This window comes from Lethenteron reissneri, chromosome 33 (assembly GCF_015708825.2).
Source record: "Lethenteron reissneri isolate LAM-NWPU_2019-01 chromosome 33, ASM1570882v1, whole genome shotgun sequence".
Lineage (NCBI taxonomy): Eukaryota > Metazoa > Chordata > Hyperoartia > Petromyzontiformes > Petromyzontidae > Lethenteron > Lethenteron reissneri.
The window spans coordinates 623,802-647,728 of NC_083811.1; the positions used below are offsets into that span (position 1 = coordinate 623,802).

Sequence of the window (23,927 nt, forward strand, 5' to 3'; positions counted from 1 at the left end):
CAGTCTACTCATACACACAGTCTACTCATACACACAGCATACTCATACACACAGCATACTCATACACACAGTCTACTCGCACGTATCTACTTAACTAGAGAACACATGCACACACACACACCATCTACACACACAAAGACAAAGATCCCCCGAATAGCCTTAACAGACTTGGGGAAAGTGCTGTCAGCGAGCACCTATAAAGGTCGGCTCAGCATACAAGGTGATGGGTGGCCTGCACGATGCCCGACCGTCTTTGTCTCCCTAGTGGCGATGTTTACATGTCGGACCATTTGAGATGGAGTCTATCGAGGGGAGGCGCAGGAGCGAAGGAGATGATCGTCATTCGCGTGCTGGTGGCCGTGTGCGGGAATCGAACTCGGGTCGCCGGGTTCGTTGAGCAGCGGGCTAACCACGACACTACCGCTCAATCCACATACACACGCACAGTACACGCACAGAACACACACGCACAGCACACACAGCACACACAGCACACACACACACAGCACTCACACATACAGCACACACCGCACACACACACAGCACACACACAGCACACAGAGCACACACACCACACACAGCACACACACACACATCACACACACAGCACACACACACACATCACACACACAGCACACACACACAACGCTCAGCGCGCACAGCACACATAGCACACACACAGCACGCACACACACAGCACGCACACACAGCACACACACAGCACACACACACACAGCGCTCAGCGCACAGAGCACACACACGCAGCACACACACACGCAGAGCACACACACACACAGAGCACACAGAGCACACACACAGCACACACACAGCACACACACACACAGCGCTCAGCGCACAGAGCACGCAGAGCACACACACACACACGCAGAGCACACACACACACACGCAGAGCACACACACACGCAGAGCACAGACACAGCACACACACAGACACAGCACACACACAGACACAGCACACACACACACACAGCACGCACACACAGCACGCACACACAGCACGCACACACAGAACGCACACACAGAACGCACACACAGAACGCACACACAGAACGCACACACAGAACGCACACACAGCACGCACAGCGCAGCACACCGCACAGCACACACACCGCACAGCACACACACCGCACAGCACACACACCGCACAGCACACACAGACACAGCGCACACACAGACACAGCGCACACACAGACACAGCGCACACACAGACACAGCGCACACACAGACACAGCGCACAGACACAGCGCACAGACAGACACAGCGCACAGACAGACACAGCGCACAGACAGACACAGCGCACAGACAGACACAGCGCACAGACAGACACAGCGCACAGACAGACACAGCGCACACAGACACAGCACACACACACAGCACACACACACAGCACAGACACACAGCACAGACACACAGCACAGACACACAGCACAGACACACAGCACAGACACACAGCACAGACACACAGCACAGACACACAGCACAGACACACAGCACAGACACACAGCACAGACACACAGCACACACACACAGCACACACACACAGCACACACACACAGCACACACACACAGCACACACACACAGCACACACACACCGCACACACACACCGCACACACACACCGCACACACACACCGCACAGCACACACACACCGCACAGCACACACACACCGCACAGCACACACACACCGCACAGCACACACACACCGCACAGCACACACACACCGCACAGCACACACACACCGCACAGCACACACACACCGCACAGCACACACACACCGCACAGCACACACACACCGCACAGCACACACACACCGCACAGCACACACACACCGCACAGCACACACACACCGCACAGCACACACACCGCACAGCACACACCACCGCACACACCACAGCACACACACACCGCACAGCACACACACCGCACAGCACACACACACCGCACAGCACACACACACCGCACAGCACACACACCGCACAGCACACACACCGCACAGCACACACACCGCGCACACAGACACAGCACACACACACAGCACACACACACACCGCCTTCACGCCTCGACCACGCCGCGTCGCGGTCTCAGCTGCCATCGCCGCCCCCACCGCCGCCGCCTCGCGGCTCCGCAATCCGGGCTCGGCACAGCGAGTAGCGCCATTCCCATCCACATCCACCTCCCATCCACATCCACCTCCCATCCACATCCACCTCTCATCCTCTCTCCTCCTCTCATCTCACCCACATCCTCATCCTCTCTCCTCCTCATCCTCACCGGCAGGGCGGCCCCTGGCTCCTCTCACGGCTCCCCGCATCCAGAGCGCAGCCGCAGACGGCACGGCAGAGACCGCTCCGTCATCATCGCCCTGAGATCGGAAATCGAGATGCGCCCTTCCCTGCTCCCCGCTGCTCCCTCCCTTGATCTCCCTCCGCTCTCCCTGATCTTTCCGCGCTCTCCCTGCTGTCTCTGCTCTCCCCGCTGCCAATGCGACTCCGCCTTGCAGTGCCCAGTGCAGCGGTGAGGGTTCGCCAATGAGAGCCGAGCTTACAGTCAAGCCTCCCTCTGTTCACTCTCCCCTCCCTCTCCCTTCACTCTGTTCCCTCTCCCTCCCTCCCTCTCCCTCCCTCTCCACTCCCTCTGTTCACTCTCCCCTCCCGCGGGGCGGTATGGGGCGAGCGCCGCCTGCGGTGCAGGAAGAGCAAGCGGACAAGAGAGATGAGGAGGAGGAGGAGAGGGGTGAGGAGGAGAGGAATGAGGGGGAGGAGCAGGAGGAGGAGAGGAATGAGAAAGAGCGGGATGAGGAGAGGGATGAGGAGGAGATGAAGGAGGAGAGGGGTGAGGAGGGGGATCATCAGGAGAGGGATGAGGAGGAGAGGGATGAGGAGGTGGAGCTCTAGCGGTTACGCAGACTAGGGGCAGGGTCACCGTGCCCGACACCTCGTGTATGTATTTAACACGAGGGAGACAAAGGCGGCCGGGTGTGGTGCTTGGTAACAGCACTTGCCCCAAAAGTCTGTTGAGGCTATAGGGGGGATCTTTGTAATTTATGTAAAGTGAATTCCTGCTGCTCAAATGAGCATTGAGGCATTGCTGCTTCTCTGCTGTTCACAGCCAGTGGTGAACATTCCACGTTCGTTTGACGAGGGCGACTGTTGATTTCCCCTGCAACTTGGTACAAATTGTATCGACCACAGAGGGATGATGAGTCAATCCCTATCTGTATTTGCACGCCTGCAAATTGTGTGAGCAGAACTCCGTCCAGTATCTCCACGTGTCAACACAAACACTTTTTAGTCCATCGCCCTATTGGCTTTGCAAACCAATACCAAGGAGTGCCTTCTGAATGTAAACAACCAGTCAGATCATCAGGCAACAGGATGCGTTGTCCGCGTATCTCTCGAGTAATTAATATTCTCCACAGCGACTCGATGTTGATATTTGAGGCGAATTAATCAGGATTGGCCTGTCAGCACGCGGTGCGTTGTGACGTCACAAAGCGCAGCAGCCATCACTGTCGTCGGTTTCATTCCGATGTTTCCCTTTTTCGTGTTGACGTTTGATTTAGCAATAAGTCGTCGACGCGTGCACCGAGTATTGAACCGCAAGAGGCCTCTTGTCGCAATCGCACGGTTCAGTGTCCATCCCCGAGGCTCGTACAGCCACAACGAGGCACCTTGAGGACGCGCCTGGTCCCGCCTCCACGCTCCCACCTCTGCGCTTCCCGCCTTCACACACCCGCACTCACCGTCGTGGGGGGATATGATCAAATTACCCCCCCCCCCCCCGCATGTACAAGTACATATCCTGGATAAACCGTAGCGCGCAAGCCACTGCTTGGCCTGCAGAAGCCACGGCAGACACGCGGCGCGACACCGACTGCGCACGCCATCCGCGACGCGGCTTCTTCTGCGCGCGGAGGTGCCGACTCGTGACCCCGCAACAGCAGCAGCAGAAGCAGCAGCAGCAGAAGCAGCAGCAGAAGCAGCAACAGCAGAAGCAGCAGCAGCAGAAGCAGCAGCAGCAGAAGCAGCAGCAGAAGCAGCAGAAGCAGCAGCAGAAGCAGCAGCTCCTGTGCCGCCATGGCACAGACCGGCTCACTGCCCCCCCCGTGTCACTCAACTCACTCAACCACAGCACACTGCCCCCCCCCCGTGTCACTCCACTCACTCAACCACAGCACACTGCCCCCCCCCCCCCCGTGTCACTCCACTCACTCAACCCCCTGTACCTCCCTTCCTCGTCTCCCTCTTCCACTACAGCCCCTCCTATACCCTCCAGCATCCTCACCACCCCTCCCCCCCCTACAAACATCCACCATACACCCCCCCCCACACACATCCACCATACACCCCCCCCTCACACACACATCCACCATACACCCCCCCCTACAAACATCCACCATACACCCCCCCCCTACACACATCCACCATACACCCCCCCCTACACACATCCACCACACCCCCGCTACACACATCCACCATACACCCCCCTACACACATCCACCATACCCCCCCCCTCCCCACATCCACCATACACCGCCCCCCCCACACACATCCACCATACACCCCCCCTACACACATCCACCATACACCCCCCTACAAACATCCACCGTACACCCCCCCTACACACATCCACCATACACCCCCCCCTACACACATCCACCATACACTCCCCCCACACACATCCACCACACCCCCCCCCTACACACATCCACCATACACCCCCCCTACAAACATCCACCATACACCCCCCCCCCACACACATCCACCATACACCCCCCCTACACACATCCACCATACACCCCCCCCACACACATCCACCATACACCCCCCCTACACACATCCACCATACACCCCCCTACACACATCCACCATACACCCCCCCACACACATCCACCATACACCCCCCCTACACACATCCACCATACACTCCCCCCTACACACACCCACCATACACCCCCCCTACACACATCCACCATACACCCCCCCCTACACACATCCACCATACACCCCCCCCTACACACATCCACCATACACCCCCCCTACACACATCCACCATACACCCCCCCTACACACATCCACCATACACCCCCCCTACACACATCCACCATACACCCCCCTACACACATCCACCATACACCCCCCTACACACATCCACCATACACCCCCCCTACACACATCCACAATACACCCCCCCTACACACATCCACCATACACCCCCCAACACACATCCACCATACACCCCCCCTACACACATCCACCATACACCCCCCCTACACACATCCACAATACACCCCCCCCTACACACATCCACCATACACCCTCCCTACACACATCCACCATACACCCACCCCCTACACACATCCACCATACACCCCCCCTACACACATCCACCATACACCTCCCCCCTACACCACATTCACCATACACCCCCCCTACACACATCCACCATACACCCCCCTACACACATCCACCATACACCCCCCCTACACACATCCACCATACACCCCCCCCCCTACACACATCCACCATACACCCCCCCCCTACACACATCCACCATACACCCCCCCTACACACATCCACCATACACCCCCCCCTACACACATCCACCATACACCCCCCCTACACACATCCACCATACACCCCCTACACACATCCACCATACACCCCCTCTACACACATCCACCATACACCCCCCCTACACACATCCACCATACACCCCCCCACACACATCCACCATACACCCCCTACACACATCCACCATACACCCCCTCTACACACATCCACCATACACTCCCCCCTACACACATCCACCATACACCCCCCCCACACACATTCACCATACACCCCCCCCTACACACATCCACCATACACCCCCCTACACACATCCACCATACACCCCCCCACACACATCCACCATACACCCCCCCTACACACATCCACCATACACCCCCCCTACACACATCCCCCATACACCCCCCCACACACTCCACCATACACCCCCCTTACACACATACACCCCCCCCTACACACATCCACCATACACCCCCCCCTACACACATCCACCATACACCCCCCCCTACACACATCCACCATACACCCCCCCTACACACATCCACTATACACACCCCTAACACACATCCACAATACACCCCCCCCTACACAACATCCACCATACACCCCCCCTACACACATCCACCATACACCCCCCCCTACACACATCCACCATACACCCCCCCTACACACATCCACCATACACCCCCCCTACACACATCCACCATACACTCCCCCCTACACACATTCACCATACACCCCCCTACACACATCCACCATACACCCCCCCTACCACACATCCACCATACACCCCCCCCCCTACACACATCCACCATACACCCCCCCTACACACATCCACCATACACCCCCCCTACACACATCCACCATACACCCCCCCTACACACATCCACCATACACCCCCCCTCCACCAATACACCCCCCCTACATACCACCATACACCCCCCTACACACATCCACCACACCCCCCCCTACACACATCCACCATACACCCCCTCTACACACATCCACCATACACTCCCCCCTACACACATCCACCATACACCCCCCCTACACACATCCACCATAACACCCCCCCCACACAATCCACCATACACCCCCCCCCTACACACATCCACCATACACCCCCCCTATACACATCCACCATACACCCCCCCACACACATCCACCATACACCCCCCCTACACACATCCACCATACACTCCCCCCTACACACATCCACCATACACCCCCCCCCTACACACATCCACCATACACTCCCCCCTACACACATCCACCATACACCCCCCTACACACATCCACCATACACCCCCCCTTACACACATCCACCATACACACCCCCCTACACACATCCACCATACACCCCCCCCTACCACATCCACCATACACCCCCCTACACACATCCACCATACACCCCCCTACACACATCCACCATACACCCCCCCTACACACATCCACCATACACCCCCCCCTACACACATCCACCATACACCCCCCCTACACACATCCACCATACACCCCCCCCTACACACATCCACCATACACCCCCCCCTACACACATCCACAATACACCCCCCCCTACACACATCCACCATACACCCCCCCTACACACATCCACCATACACCCCCCCCTACACACATCCACCATACACCCCCCCTACACACATCAACAATACACCCCCCCCTACACACATCCACCATACACCCCCCCTACACACATCCACCATACCCCCCCCCCTACACACATCCACCATACCCCCCCCCTACACACATCCACCATACACCCCCCTACACACATCCACCATACACCCCCCCCTACACACACCCACCATACACCCCCCCTACACACATCCACCATACACCCCCCCTACACACATCCACCATACACCCCCCCTACACACATCCACCATACACCCCCCTACACACCTACCACACATCCACCATACACCCCCTACACACATCCACCATACACCATCCCCCCACACACATCCACCATACACCCCCCCCCTACACACATCCACCACACCCCCCCCTACACACATCCACCATACACCCCCCCCTACACACATCCACCATACACCCCCCCTACACACATCCACCATACACCCCCCCCTACACACATCCACCATACACTCCCCCCTACACACATCCACCATACACCCCCCCCTGCACACATCCACCATACACCCCCCCTACACACATCCACCATACACCCCCCCTACACACATCCACCATACACCCCCCCTACACACATCCACCATACACCCCCCCCTACACACATCCACCATACACCCCCCCCCTACACACATCCACCATACACCCCCCCTACACACATCCACCATACACCCCCCCCCCTACACACATCCACCATACACTCCCCCCTACACACATCCACCATACACCCCCCTACACACATCCACCACACCCCCCCCCACACACATCCACCATACACCCCCCCTACACACATCCACCATACACCCCCCCCCCACACACATTCACCATACACTCCCCTACACACATCCACCATACACCCCCCCTACACACATCCACCATACAATCCCCCCCCACACACATCCACCATACCCCCCCCCTACACACATCCACCATACCCCCCCCCCTACACACATCCACCATACACCCCCCCTACACACATCCACCATACACCCCCCCTACACACATCCACCATACACCCCCCCTACCCACATCCACCATCCACCCCCCCCTACACACATCCACCATACACCCCCCCTACACACATCCACCATACACCCCCCCCCACACACATCCACCATACACCCCCCCTACACACATCCACCATACACCCCCCCCTACACACATCCACCATACACCATCCCCCTACACACATCCACCATACACCATACACCCCCCCCCCTACACCCCCCCCCCTACACTTTCTCCCGTGGTCGTTCCACCTCCTCCCCTGCCCCCTCCGCTCTCCCCACCCCGCGCCCCCCTCCCCCGCAGCCCCCATTGTCTCTGCCTCTTGAGTCGCAGGTTTCCATGGCGACGCTCTTGGGGGCAGCAGCAAGCAGAGGCTGCTATTAAAACAATCACAATGAAAACAAACACAATTAAAACAACCACAATGAAAACAATCACAATGAAAACAATCACAAATAAAACAACCACAACTAAAACAACCACAAATGAAACAACATCTTATTGGTTCTTTCGGTAAAGTCACGTAGAAAATAATAAAATAAAACATTATAAAATAATTTTCACGACGTTTCGGCCACAACGCAAGCCGCCGTCCTCAGGTGGAGAGCAGGTCTGTCGAGTAGACAGAGTCTGAATGACACACTCCAAGGCTTGGAACGACTATTTAAGCTGGGATGGAGGGGGAAGGGCGCCTTGACAAAATAATTTGTATATTATTTTATTATTTCCATTCTACGTGACTTTACCGAAAGAACCAAGAAGATGAATCCCTGCAGTCACGAAAGCTTTAAATCGAAACGAAAATAACCACAACTAAAACAATGGTAATCGCATTGCGCGCTCTGGCTCCTGTGTGCTGGGTTGCTCGTCAGAGTGTGGGGGGTGAGGAGGGGGGTGAGGAGGGGGGTGAAGAGGGGGGTGAGGAGGGGGGTGCGGAGGGGGGTGAGGAGGGGGGTGAAGAGGGGGGTGAGGAGGGGGGTGAGGAGGAGGGTGAGGAGGGGGTGAGGAGGGGGGTGAGGAGGGGGGTGAGGAGGGGGGGTGAGGAGGGGGGGTGAGGAGGGGGTAGGAGCGGGGTGAGGAGGGGGTGAGGTGGGTGATGAGGGGGGTGAGGAGGGGGGTGAAGAGGGGGTGAGGAGGGGGTGAGGAGGGGGGTGCGGAGGGGGGTGAGGAAGGGGGTGAGGAGGGGGGTGAGGAGGGAGTGAGGTGGGTGATGAGGGGGGTTAGGAGGGGGGTGAGGAGGGGGGTGAGGAGGGGGGTGAGGAGGGAGGTGAGGAGGGGGGTGAGGAGGGGGGTGAGGAGGGGGGTGAGGAGGGGGGTGAGGAGGGGGGTGAGGAGGGGGGTGAGGAGGGGGGGGCGGAGGGGGGAGCGGAGGGGGGTGGGAGGGGGTGAGGAGGGGGGGTGAGGAGGGGGGTGAGGAGGGGGGGTGCGGAGGGGGGTGAGGAGGGGGGTGAATAGGGGGGTGAGGAGGGGGGGAAGAGGGGGGTGAGGAGGGGGTGTGAGGAGGGGGGTGCGGAGGGGGTGAGGAGGGGGGTGAGGAGGGGGGTGAGGAGGGGGTAGGAGCGGGTTGAGGAGGGGTGAGGAGGGGGGTGAGGAGGCGGGTGAGGAGGGGGTGGAGGGGGTGAGGAGGGGGGTGAGGTAGGGGGTGAGGAGGGGTAGGAGCGGGTGAGGGGGGGGTGAGGGGGGTGAGGAGGGGGGTGAGGAGGGGGGTGAGGAGGGGGGTGATGAGGGGGTAGGAGCCGGGGTGAGGAGGGGGGTGAGGAGGGGGGGGATGAGGGGGGGGAGGAGGGGGTGAGGAGGGGGGTGAGGAGGGGGGTGAGGAGGGGGGGGTGATGAGGGGGGGAGGAGGGGGTGAGGAGGGGGGTGAGGAGGGGGTGAGGAGGGGGGGTGAGGAGGGGGTAGGAGGGGTGAGGAGGGGGGTGATGAGGGGGGTGAGGAGGGGGGGGTGAGGAGGGGGGTGAGAGGGGGTGAGGAGGGGGGTGAGAGGGGGTGAGGAGGGGGTGAGGAGGGGGTGCGGAGGGGTGGGAGGAGGGGGTGAGGAGGGGGGTGAGGAGGAGGTGAGGTGGGTGATGAGGGGGTGGAGGGGGGTGAGGAGGGGGGGAGGAGGGGGTGAGGAGGGAGGTGAGGAGGGGGTGAGAGGGGGGTGAGGAGGGGGGGAGGAGGGGGGGAGGAGGGGGGTGAGGAGGGGGGGGGGAGGGGGGTGGGAGGGGGGTGAGGAGGGGGGTGAGGAGGGGGTGGGAGGGGGGTGCGGAGGGGGGGTGAGGAGGGGGGTGAGAGGGGGGTGAGGAGGGGGGTGAGGAGGGGGGTGAGGAGGGGGTGAGGGAGGGGGGTGAGGAGGGGGTTGGTGAGGAGGGGGGTAGGAGCGGGGTGAGGAGGGGGTGAGGAGGGGGTGCGGAGGGGGGTGAGGAGGGGGTGAGGGAGGGGGGTTGAGGAGGGGGGTGAGGAGGGGGGTGAGGAGGGGGGTGAGGAGGGGGTGAGGAGGGGGGGGGCTGTGAGGAGGGGTGGTGAGGAGGGGGGGAGGAGGGGGGTGAGGAGGGGGTGAGGAGGGGGGTGAGGAGGGGGTGAGGAGCGGGGGTGAGGAGGGGGGTGAGGGGGGGGGAGGAGCGGGGGTGAGGAGGGGGGTGAAGAGGGGGGTGAGGAGGGGGGTGAAGAGGGGGTGAGGAGGGGGGGGTGAGGAGGGTGAGTGGGGGGGGTGAGGAGGGTGAGGAGGGTGAGTAGGGTGAGGAGGGTGAGTAGGGGGTGAGGAGGGGGGTGAAGGGGTGAGGAGGGGGTGAGGAGGGTGAGTGGGGGGGTGAGGAGGGGGGTGAGGAGGGTGAGTGGGGGGGGTGAGGAGGGGGGTGAGTAGGAGGGTGAGGAGGAGGGTGAGTAGGAGGGTGAGGAGGGGGGTGAGGAGGGGGGTGAGGAGCGGGGTGAGGAGGGGGGTGAAGAGGGGGTGAGGAGGGGGGTGAAGAGGGGGTGAGGAGGGGGGTGAGGAGGGTGAGTGGGGGGGTGAGGAGTGGGGTGAGGAGGGTGAGTAGGGAGGTGAGGAGGGGGGTGAAGAGGGGGTGAGGAGGGGGGTGAGGAGGGTGAGTGGGGGGGTGAGGAGGGGGGTGAGTAGGAGGGTGAGGAGGGGGGTGAGTAGGAGGGTGAGGAGGGGGGTGAGGAGGGGGGTGAGGAGCGGGGTGAGGAGGGGGGTGAAGAGGGGGGTGAGGAGGGGGGTGAGGAGGGGGGTGAAGAGGGGGGTGAGGAGGGGGGTGAGGAGGGGGTGAGGAGGGGGGTGAGGAGGGGGTGAGGAGGGGGTGAGGAGGGGGGTGAGGAGGGGTGAGGAGGGTGAAGAGGGGGTGAGGAGGGGGGTGAGGAGGGGGTGAAGAGGGGGGTGAGGAGGGGGGTGAGGAGGGGGGTGAAGAGGGGGGTGAGGAGGGGGGTGAGGAGGGGGGTGAAGATGGGGGTGAGGAGGGGGGTGAGGAGGGGGGTGAGGAGGGGGGTGAGGGAGGTGAGGGGGTTGATGAGGGGGGTGAGGAGGGGGGTGAGGAGCGGGGTGAGGAGGGGGTGAGGAGGGGGGTGAGGAGGGGGTGAGGAGTGGGGTGGCGTTGTAATGAGTGGAGGGCAAGGATGCGGAGATGCGAGGCGGAGTGGGGTCGCCTTGGGTCGCCACTGATCCCCTCTCGGCGGAGACCCCACGTGACCCCAATTAGAAGCGCGGCGATCACTCATCGCGTCAGTGCGCCTGTGCCGCGAGGCGCTGCTGCCCGAGTCATTCTCAGCAGCAGCAACAGTTGCAGCAGCAGCAACAGTTGCAGCAGCAGCAACAGTTGCAGCAGCAGCAACAGTTGCAGCAGCAGCAACAGTTGCAGCAGCAGCAACAGTTGCAGCAGCAGCAACAGTTGCAGCAGCAGCAACAGTTGCAGCAGCAGCAGCGAGTGTCGTTATTGACTGCACAGAAACGGCGCCTCCACCACCACCATCACCATCGTCGCCATGACGAGCGTGAGGGCGTGCATGGCAGTGTCTGCCTTGGCCTGAGGTGTTGGGGTTCGGGGGAGTGCGGGGTGGAGCTCGCTGGAGCAGGACACGTCTCTGACCCCCCTCCCACTGACCCCCCTCCCACTGACAGGTCATTCAAAGCCGCGCTCGATGCAGCCATCCATCACAGTCCCGATTCCCCCCAATTTGGAGATTCATCTGCTGCTCTTTAGCGCGCGAGATTAATGAACGGCCCCTAATTACCATTGAGCGCGCACCTGCACCACCTGTGCACCCCCCCCCCCCCATGAGGCAATGAATCTCAATGGGCTGTCACCTGGGCACACACACACGTGGCTTCGCAGCAGGAGTCCCCACTCCCAAACTCGCAGAGACGTTTAACCCCCACCCCCCGTGGAGCCACTCGGGGACACTTTTAAACAATTCTTAAATAACGAAAAAAACAACAAGGATTCATGTATCATGGATATATTTTTCGTCGCTCGACAGTGGGGCGCGGGTGAAAATATTTTCCGGAGCTCATCCCCGTACAGCTCTCGCTGAAGGTAAATCATGATACAAGACTTGCAAGGGACAGATAAAATAAAATGTGTTAAAATATGATGTACTCATTTGTCAGCTCGCCGTTACTTTCTTAAAATAATGAAGAGGCATTGGCGTCTCGGTAATGGGGTTTTATTTGACCATACTTCACCACGCTGGTCAGTGCGGGTTTGTGGAGCGATGGGGAGGGGCCACTGATGTTAGCCGGCAGGCCTCCACCTCATGGTCTTTAACGACAAAGACAATCAATCACGATACATCCAGCAGTGGTAGCCTCATTCCTCAGCGTTTGTTTTAATTGAAGCCAGTTCCAGGTCTCCAATTCACAGTTCATCCTCATGATTATAGTTTGTAGTTTATTTAGATTAAAGCTCATTGGAAATCGCTCGTATGGACAGAAATGTATCGTCCTTGCAAACAGCATATCCCTCTACTCACGAGCAGCTAAGCTAAAGCATACATCTTGTAGAGTTTACTTGTTTTTGCAACAAACTATATACCACAAAAACACGCACGGCGCCAGTAGAGACCGGCATAGAGAAACGACGCAGTACTGGAGGGCGCTAAATTCCTAAAATCGTATGAACACGCGTTTTATTTGAATCAGCCGAGATATTCCCCTTACAAGAGACCCAGTGTGCAACCATACTTGACATGTCGCACACAGGTGTGCGGCGATGACAAGCGTGTGTGCTGTGTACAGGTGTGTGCGCTGTGTCAACTAAGCCTCAGATGAGTACCTGGTGTGATGTGTAAATATCACCGCGAGGGAGACAAAGGCGGCAAGGCGTGGTTCTGGTCAACCATTACCTCGTATGCCGAGCCAAACTTTATAGGTACTCTCTAACAGCACTTGTTCCTCCAATCTGTTAAGGCTATATGGGGGATCTTTGTACTTTGTACAGGTGTGTGTGTGCGATGCAAAGTTGTGTGTGCTGCGTTAAGGTGTGTGCTGCGTTAAGGTGTGTGCTTGCTCACTAATCCTCTTCACTGCTGCTGCCCCCTCCGCTGCTGTCCGAGTATGCCCCCAGCAGGCTCAATCCGCTAGCCCCACCAGCCGGAGCTGCGGTCATCAATGGGCCCGCTCCGCTACTCCCTGCTGCTGCTGCTGCCGCTGCTGGAGCCACCGGTCTCAACACAGCAGCTGCTGCTCTGTGGGTTCCACTTTGCTGCTTCCCTGCCAATGTCTCTGTAGCAGCTAATGCAGTCGCTGCTGCTGCTGCTGTCGTTGTTGCTGCGCCCTTCGCGGCCGGCTTCCTGACCACCAGGCCCTTGAGTCCCGCCTGGCCGATGGAGCCCACGCTGCGCTCCCATGTCTCCGTCTTGCGCTTCTTTTCCGCCGGTTGATCTTCTTCACCCTGACAACCGGACAAGGTGCGCCGACATCGTTAACTTCACATCGTTAAATCTTGACTTAAAGCTTTCGTGACTGCAGGAATTCATATTCTTGGGTCTTTTGGTAAAGTCACGTAGATAGGTTCAAAGAAAATAAACAAAAATAACAGAAAACTACGACGTTTCGATCGCAACGCACGCGGTCGTCTTCGTGACTTTACCGAAAGACCCAAGAATATTCACATCGTTACTGTCATCACGTGTCCCGGGGTCGTCGGGTGCCGTGTGATCACGAGCACCACAGTCCCGCTCCGTTCAAATTCAGTTTGTTGTTAATGCTCCACACACCTGATGATTGCTCTGACCTCTGGAACAGCCAAGCAGCTCCAATAGAAAACAATGTCATGTTAGACCACTTTGAATCAAGAAACTTTAGCTGGCATTGGGCTCCCACCTGGTTATGAACACTGAACACGTACACATTGTCAGTTACACAATTAATGAAGCGTCAGTGATTTCCTGCGCAAATGAGCATTGAGGCAGTGCTCTTGTCCCTGAAATTTCACATTCCCATGGTGGTTGTGAGTACGTCCATAGGACAATCGCTTTTGACTTCCCCACAAAGTGGCACTCATTTTATTAACCCGAGGGAGATGATGGGCTGGGTCAACCCCCAACCAACATTGACTTGGTGAGCCACCAGGCACAATAATGTTGGACGTACATACGAGACACTTCAGAGATGCAAGTGACCACTGGTATATAATGGTCAAGTGTTTTTTTTTTGTTGCTTTGACATAGAATATCGCCACACGGCATGGCTGACCTGCGTGAGGATGTCGGTGGGTCTCATCGGAGCTGCTGATGACGAGAGGCGAGCTCTTCCAGGCTCATCCTCCTCCGCCGAGTCAGAGTCGGAGTCGATCAGACGCTTCCCCTTGCGCTCGTTCATGATCTCCCTGCGCGACGAGGGGCCGTAGGCTCGGTCAGCGCTTGGGATGTAACGATCAGTTGGTGCATTTGAATCGTGCGTCGTGGTGCTAGGCATGCACGCATCGAATCGTGCGCCTAACTCCCCAATTGTTAAGACAGCAGTGGTAGAGACGAATGTTGGACAGTCCTTCCCCCACACCTCCAATAATTATCACGGTTGGCTACGTATGGTGCAAAAGAAGTTGAACATACATACAAATATACAAACGTGCCCAAGACAACAATGAAGGAAGTTATGCAATGAAATCATCTCGTGGGTAGGAGCTAGATGGATTGCGACATCACTGGATTTATTGTGGCTGCTGCTGATGATGACGATGATGATAGTTTGTTCGTGAATGATTCATGTAAACGCTGAAGCCACTTGGGGACTCTTGATAATGGATAGATACAAGAATGTGAAATAATGGATTTTTCCATTCAAGACTCAATGCATGCATTGTGTGCATCGGAATTCACTGAAATCAACGAACTTCAGCATTACATTCCCAGCACGGAGACAGGTGTTACCCTCGCTCCCTCCCCACCATACTCCTCCACATCACGCCCACTCACTGTATCTCCCTCTCCTCCTGCTCCAGCTGCTTCTGCCGTGCCAGCTCCTCAAGCGCCGTGTGCCTGGCGAGCATCCCCTCAAAGTCCACGGTCGCCTGCCGCTGGTTCAGGTCCTTCAGCTCCTCCAGGTTCTCCAGAATGTCCATCTCCCACTTGGAGTCCTTGGTGCGGTTCTCGAGGACCTGGCGGAGTGCACATCTCAGTTGTAGCTGGCTGCTTCCAACACCCGAGATACATTGTGTCGCTTTCCTCTTTGCTTAACTTTGTCTCTTCTTTTGACCAGTTCTGTTCCGATTGTGCTGTCAGCATCATTGCATGCGATGAAGAATAGCAGAGCATCTCACCCATAGCTCTGCAATATCCAGAAGTGGATACTACAGAGTTACCTTTGAGCTCCCATCGAGTGACCACTGCTCCACTGAGTAGAAAGAGCAGCAATTTCCCACCCTTCTTTCTATACGAGAGCAATTCCCATCGCATGACAAACTGATAATTAATTTTCAGACCTGTAATGTTAACATCATTGAGTGCAGTCGATGGGGACCACTTTGAGACCATCATTTCATTGCACTTGAGAAACCAGTTTAATCAAAGGTGGTTGCAGCCTCAATTCGAACCCTGGATCTCGGTGGTGCCAGTTCAGCGCCGTGACTCCGCGCCACGTGGCCACCTTGAGGCGGCAGCGGCGGCATCTTCTTCCTTCTCGCGTGGGCCAGCAGCTCGCGCGTCTCACCTTCATGGGATTGTTGAGCTCCTCCTCCTCGCGCTCTTTCACGATCCTCTGCTCCTCCTCCTCGATCAGCTTCTCCGCCTGGAAGTTGCGCGTCGCACCGTGCTCGATGGCATAGTCGGTGTTCTCCGGGTCAGTCTGCGGACGGCGGAAAGGCAACGAGGTGGGCGAGTGCTCAAAGTTACAAACGAACAGAGCAAACCACGGTTGTACGAGTGCTCATACGGGGCGATCGGAAAGTCTCTACCCAGTTTCGGTTTCTTATTTTGGAACCAAATACACATATCCTACAATGTACATCCTATTGTTAATTTACTGCCGGGGGAAGGTCTTCCCAAGATGGGTCTGCCATGGGGGTTGTTTGCCCATACTTCACCATGTTGGTCAATGCAGCTTGTTGAAGGTTCGTGGGGGGCCCAGGTTCAGATAACATTCGATGCCGAGTTCGTAGCAGAGTGCGCTAACCACTGCACCACCACTTGTTTAAGCTCCATCAATAGAATGTTAAATACATGAGAGAATGTATGGGGACATTCGTTTCTCGGTGAGGTGCCACATAAGAAGGCATTACAAGCACGGGCCACTAAGTTTATAGATAGCAGGAGCGTTTGTAATACTACACACTCTGAATGGGTTTCAAGATTGCAAGAAATCGATAATGGTATTCATAAGTTAATCGGTCAGAGCCCAAAGTTACAAAAGTAAGCCAAAAATTGTGGAAAAACTTCAAGGACCAGAACTTTGGTTGGAAAAGTAGCTGAATAATGTTACAAAACGTGTTGTGAAAGTTTAAAATTAAGTACAAAAGTACGATTTTTTTACGATATCAGGTCGCAGTGCACAAGTGGGAAAGCTGCAGGGAAAACACTTCTTGAATTACCTTAACGGTGGAGTAGCATCTCCATTTTAAATCATATTAATAATGACCTTAACATCAGGCAGGGACTTTACAATCATCACTGGATTCTATGCATTGTTGCACCATAAAAACTGAGAAGAGATAACAAACAGCAAACGTCGTGGCCAAGTAACCGTGTACATGGCCGTTGTTTACTGGGTCAGCGGGCGCGAGAGTTCCCTTTGTCGTTCTAGTTTCAGTCGCATCGTGTGAGCAGTGCCCCACAGTAAAGCTGTTCCCTCACTCAGCCCCGTCCTTCCTGACGGGGATGAGCGAGTGCCGTGCACACCTTGAAGGTGATCTCAGCCACACATCGGGTGCACTTGATGTAGAAACGGAAGATGTGCAGGCCCAGGTAGTTCTCAGTCAGCACGGTCTCCTTCCTCGCAGTTGAATTTCTTCCCCTTGTAGATGTATTCACCACACGTCTTACACCTGCACGCACCACGGCGACAACAACAACAGCCGCCGCCAAGTGACAGTCATGTTACTCCAGCACTTGTGCCAGACTATGTGCACTTGGAGGCCACGTTAAGTGTAAGAGGTCCTCTGGCAAAAGGACATAGGACAGACCCAGGTGTTATGGGTTAATCGACTGGCCCAATCACCATCTGAGCTACCCATTGTGCCAGCATTGACACACATGTACACACACTCTTAAACAATGATATTGCTATTTAGCCTTACAGACGGCATGGTCAAGTGCTTTATGTGATCACCTAAGAAGGACGGCAAGGCACAAGAAGAGGTGGCATGACCAGCACCACGCTTGACCAGTGCTGCTGTTTATACAAACCACAAGTACTTAGGACAGGTTCAGATACTGTTTCTGATATTCAGAATTTAGTGTGTGGACTACTGCATTATCTTCTTGGTTCTTTCGGTAAAGTCACGTAGAAGGGAAATAATAAAATTATAAAAATAAAACATAATAAAATACAATTCTCACGACGTTTCGGCCACAACGCAAGCAGCCGTCCTCAGGTGAAGAACAGGGCTGTCGGAAAGACAGCGTCCGAACGGCTGCTTGCATTGTGGCCGAAACGTCGTGAGAATTGTATTTTATTATGTTTAATTTTTATTATTTTATTTTTTCCCTTCTACGTGACTTTACCGAAAGAACCAAGAAGATGAATCCCTGCAGTCACGAAAATTTTAAATCGAAATTTATACTGCATTATCATTCCTTACACATACGATCTTAGCTATCGTTGCTTCGTAACTAATTGTGCAACTAGACTTAGCTACACGGTGATTAAATCTACACTAACTGCAACACCGGATGCAAAGGCCACAATTAAAAGAATAATTTTTGCCGAGTAGCGCTAATGGGTGCACGTTAAAGTCAAAGTATTTTCAGCAACAGCCGCAGTTATAGCATGCATTAGTTGTTAGAGGGCTGGGGTACAAACATTAAATAAGATAATGACCTAAGATAAATCATTGTTATTTCCCCAAGGGGCCAGCTTAGTCAAGACAATGCACCCCCTACGAATCCTCACCATGCAGATGAAAGCCACTCCGAATGTAACTATTCACCTTGCTAAGAAATCTAATGATTCAGGGTCACCGTTCGATTCTCCTTTTGCTACTGTGCTGTAGGTAGAATCAATACTGGCTGTAAAGTTTTACATAAACCAACCACAAGAAATGTATATCAATTACTTTGTCTTGCGCACTGCTTTGTGCAGCAACTTTCAAGTCCATGTGCATGTCTGATGGGTTTGCACATTCCAAAACCCTGTTCTTCTTTGGGCCTTAATGTTAATCCTGTAATTTCTTTTTTAAAAATTGAATGTATTCTTATATTGCACTTTGCATTGTAACCGCATCTCGTGGCACATTAAGGAATGAAAAACAACGTACTTGTGAGAACAAAAATACACAAACATGAAACATTTTTGTAAAATCCCACGAAACAGCAGAAACCAAATCGAAAACCGATGTGAAATATCTTTGAGATATGTCCTTCAGATGGTAACACTCGTGGACCTGTTCATGTGCAGACAGCGAGTTCCACACTCTTCTCTTTGTATGCGACCAATACAGGATTTAAAGCCATTTAAAACGGTGCTTGCGACCTGTAATTCGTGTCGACATTGCACAAGCAATTGGCTCTACCAAAATAGAGCAACAGTGAGGTGTTGGTGGCATCAACCACACTGGCCGTGAAATAGCCTTGGCCTTGATATACAAACCGTAATCAATCTTACGCGCAGAATTCATTGAATGCATCCTGAGTGGAGTAAATGCTTTTCATCAATGAACTGGTTAGGTGTTAGATGTCCAAGAGCCACCTCAAGCCACGTGCACGCACCTCATGTTGAACGGAGCCATGAGCCGCACCACATACTGGCGATCCTTGGGGAGCTTGAGCTTGGGGATTTTAGCCGGGTCGAAGTCGGGGGGGTAGTATTTCTGCAGGAGCCACGCACAGACACACAGACTCGTGAGTCATTGAGAGCGACGCAGCCTGCTCCACTCCTGAGAATGTAAGCTGCCTAGGGTTATGTGTAGCCACCTCTCACGGGTCCAGCTCTCGCTAACCATTTTATTATTCTTACTAGCCCAAGTTATCGCTGCTTAGCACTGGCACTTGTTCAAGCAACTAGCTACAGCATTTAATATAAAGACAAGCTAAAGAAAAACAATATATAGTTAACATTGTCCTTGGCTTCATCATCATGCTTCACTCTAAGTGATCGTCTCACTTTTAGCTTTAGCAAAATGCTCTGGCTTTAGCACTAACCCCAGCCTCAGCAACATGCCCAGTGCCGGATTAAGCAAGTGTGGGGCCTGTAGCATATGTTATAAAGGGGCCCTAAATAAATATTAAAACACAATATTTTTTACTTGCATAGTAAAGTAATTGTATTTTTTCATTTGCTATACAGCCAAATAATACGACAAATAACTAACCTTAAACACCCAGTGGTTCATAAAAGTTGAAGGCAGTATAGTACTATAGTAATAGAGCAAGTGCAGAATCAATGAACCGGAATTGATGGCTTTAAAGCATTTTGCGCAGGGCCCTTGAAAGTGCGGGGCCCGTAGCATTATGTAGCTACTTTTGCTACTGGGATAATCCGGCACTGGACATGCCCCATGTTTAGCTAGACCTGTGGTCAACTGCACTTGTAATTGAATAATTCGTAGTGAATTTCAATGACAATGCAACTGCATCTACAGATAACAATTCCGCTTTGATTGTTATTATAACGGACCACAACCACGTCTGGTCTGAGCACCAACTCCAGTCCGAGCTAAAGCCCCAACCCGAGCCTGGACAGCTGTTCTAGTTCTAGCACCAACTCAAGATCCAGATGCAGAACTAGTTCTAAACGGGGTTTTGCTGGAACACTATCATTATCGTAATCAAAGGACAGTCCACAACTTTACCAGGATAAAAACAATGTTTGTTTAATACTTTACATTTTATCAGTTTAACATGTATTATGGATTAATATTGTATAATTATTTACATCCTATTTTAGTCTTGCGTATGATGGCAATATGTTCAGGAACTAAATTTGCTGGCCACGAGCGAGCTTCTAGGAGAAAGTTCATGTAGTGGGCCACCGTTTAGGTCGCATGGTCCAAATCGCGCTCCCTGTGGCTTGTCTTTAATTTGACATCTATGATGGAGGTTTGCGCATCGGCCTGTTGATGTTGTGATGCAGTTGATGGTGACACCGCCGGTGTCTTCGAGGAACGCATTTACATCAAAATGACTAATATCAACATGGAGTAGCCAAACATAGCACTACGAATGTAACAATGGCCCCAATTGCCGAAGCCCGTATTGACGTGGTATAGTTACACTTGATCTGGGTAACGTTTGGCCTACTCTGTACCCACTGCACGTCAAAGCCACGGCGATGTTGCTGCTCTGATGAGCATTGAAGCGGTGTCGTCGCCTGTTTGCAGCCCTGACGCACTGGCGGAAATTCCACATTCCGACGACGGGGGCGAGTCTATCCACGTATATGTCCATATGGAACACGGCGGTGCGGAGGCCCGGGTTGGTGGGCCACGTCGGGATGTGCGAGAGGGCAGCACAGCAAGCGGGTTCATGGACCCGTCTGTGCTCCAGTTTCCTCCCACAGGCCACTCATCAAAGTATTTGTCTAAACATTCCGATTGAAACGCCTTCAATTCACCGAGGTGTCCGCGGAGAGCGGCTTAATTGAGCATTCGTGTCAGTGTCGCGTTACCAACGCTCTTTGTGTACGCACAAGGCGTGTCGTATTGATGCTGTGTAATTATTGTACTATAGTGCCGACATTAGGACAATGCTGCGTGTTGTTGTTGTTGTTTATAATTGCTACGCGTGACTTATTTGTCATTTTAACTCTCTAAATTGTGATAACCTGGCAGGGCCTGCTCGCCTAGCGGAGCCCACGGGCTTGCCTAACTCTGGCCGCCGACTCCGAACGAAGGTTCAGCGAAGCGGCTCGTGCCGCCGTCTGGTGATGGCTCCTGTAGAGTGATGTCGGTGGTGATGTCGGTGGTGATGTTGAGTGATGTTGGTGGTGATTTGAGTGATGTCGATGGTGATTTGAGTGGTTGTTGGTGTTGTTGGTGATGTTGTTGAGTGATGTTGGTGGTGATTTGAGTGATGTTGGTGGTGATTTGAGTGATGTTGGTGGTGATTTGAGTGATGTCGATGGTGATTTGAGTGATGTTGGTGGTGATTTGAGTGATGTTGTTGGTGTTGTTGGTGATGTTGTTGAGTGATGTTGGTGGTGATTTGAGTGATGTTGGTGGTGATTTGAGTGATGTTGGTGGTGATTTGAGTGATGTTGGTGGTGATTTGAGTGATGTCGGTGGTGATGTTGAGTGATGTTGGTGGTGATTTGAGTGATGTCGATGGTGATTTGAGTGATGTTGTTGGTGTTGTTGGTGATGTTGTTGAGTGATGTTGGTGGTGATTTGAGTGATGTTGGTGGTGATTTGAGTGATGTTGGTGATTTGAGTGATGTTGGTGGTGATTTGAGTGATGTTGAGTGATGTTGTTGGTGTTGTTGGTGATGTTGTTGAGTGATGTTGGTGGTGATTTGAGTGATGTTGGTGGTGATTTGAGTGATGTTGGTGGTGATTTGAGTGATGTTGGTGGTGATTTGAGTGATGTTGGTGGTGATTTGAGTGATGTTGGTGGTGATTTGAGTGATGTTGGTGGTGATTTGAGTGATGTCGATGGTGATTTGAGTGATGTTGGTGGTGATTTGAGTGATGTTGTTGGTGATGTTGTTGAGTGATGTTGGTGGTGATTTGAGTGATGTTGGTGGTGATTTGAGTGATGTTGGTGGTGATTTGAGTGATGTTGGTGGTGATTTGAGTGATGTTGGTGGTGATTTGAGTGATGTCGATGGTGATTTGAGTGATGTTGTTGGTGTTGTTGGTGATGTTGTTGAGTGATGTTGGTGGTGATTTGAGTGATGTTGGTGGTGATTTGAGTGATGTTGGTGATTTGAGTGATGTTGGTGGTGATTTGAGTGATGTTGAGTGATGTTGTTGGTGTTGTTGGTGATGTTGTTGAGTGATGTTGGTGGTGATTTGAGTGATGTTGGTGGTGATTTGAGTGATGTTGGTGGTGATTTGAGTGATGTTGTTGGTGTTGTTGGTGGTGATGTTGGTGGTGATGTTGGTGATGTTGTTGGTGTTGTTGGTGATGTTGTTGAGTGATGTTGGTGGTGATTTGAGTGATGTTGGTGGTGATTTGAGTGATGTTGGTGGTGATTTGAGTGATGTTGTTGGTGTTGTTGGTGGTGATGTTGGTGGTGATGTTGGTGATGTTGGTGGTGATGTTGAGTGATGTTGGTGGTGATGTTGGTGATGTTGGTGGTGATGTAGCGTGATGTTGACGATGTTGACGATGTTGGTGGTGATGTTGGTGGTGATGTTGGTGGTGATGTAGCGTGATGTTGACGATGATGTTGACGATGTTGGTGATGATGTTGACGATGTTGGTGGTGATGTTCTTACGTTTAGAACTTTGCGCTCAGACATCCTGAAGACGAGACGAGGGACGGCGAGCGGCGACGCGGACCCGGACTCGGGAAAAACGAACGCAGCATCCGGAACTAAAAATCAGTTCCGGGTCTTCGCGTGCGCGCAGCGGGGAGCGGTGGCGCACTGGTCAGTCCCACTCGCGACCAATAAAACGGTGGCGAATGTTTGAGCCGGGCCCTTAGCCCTCCACTAGGTTGACTCAGCCTTAAATGAGTAACCGGGTGCGCTGTGTATAAACGTCAGGGACACCCAGACGCCTTCATAAGCCACATTTATATGTGGCTTAGTGCCACGGGCATCTAATAAACATCGTGTAGGTGGCCGTATTGTGCCAATAAAGAAGTAGAGTGATTTATGAATAATTCACACAAAATGCACCCGATTTGGTAAGCCAAGCAGCCTGGAGCCTGGTTCGTGTTTGTGTCGGTGAGCACAGCGCGACGTGGTGATCAGCAGAGGGCAAGTGCCGAGACATCTAAAACACGTGTTGTGTTGTACTGCACTTCTCTGCTCCCACGTCCATTCCCCCCGCCTTCGCCAGACCGCGCGAGGTGAAGTATGGTCACTGGACCTCTACGACCGATGGGGCGTGGTGGGGAGGCCCTCATCCAGCAGTGGATTTGGCAGAG

At 54.3% G+C, this 23,927-nt stretch overlaps 2 protein-coding genes across 3 annotated transcripts in view; both read right to left on the minus strand.

Moving 5' to 3' along the window:
- LOC133350151 (xylosyl- and glucuronyltransferase LARGE1-like) overlaps positions 1–2,488 on the minus strand; it is a 125,460-nt gene extending 122,972 nt beyond the window's left edge. For both annotated transcript variants that reach the window (XM_061564171.1, XM_061564169.1), the window contains exon 1: positions 2,295–2,488. The gene's annotated coding sequence lies outside the window, so the exon portion shown is untranslated. The remainder of the gene's footprint in view (positions 1–2,294) is intronic.
- A 10,851-nt stretch (positions 2,489–13,339) lies between these two features.
- Positions 13,340–23,407, minus strand: LOC133350152 (splicing factor YJU2-like). Its single transcript, XM_061564174.1, is given in 8 exon segments — positions 13,340–14,133; positions 14,937–15,069; positions 15,659–15,840; positions 16,392–16,526; positions 17,576–17,674; positions 17,676–17,721; positions 19,604–19,704; positions 23,272–23,407. Coding segments are annotated over 8 exon segments (1,101 nt in total). The 5' UTR covers positions 23,296–23,407; the 3' UTR covers positions 13,340–13,752.
- Between the last annotated feature and the right edge of the window lie 520 nt (positions 23,408–23,927).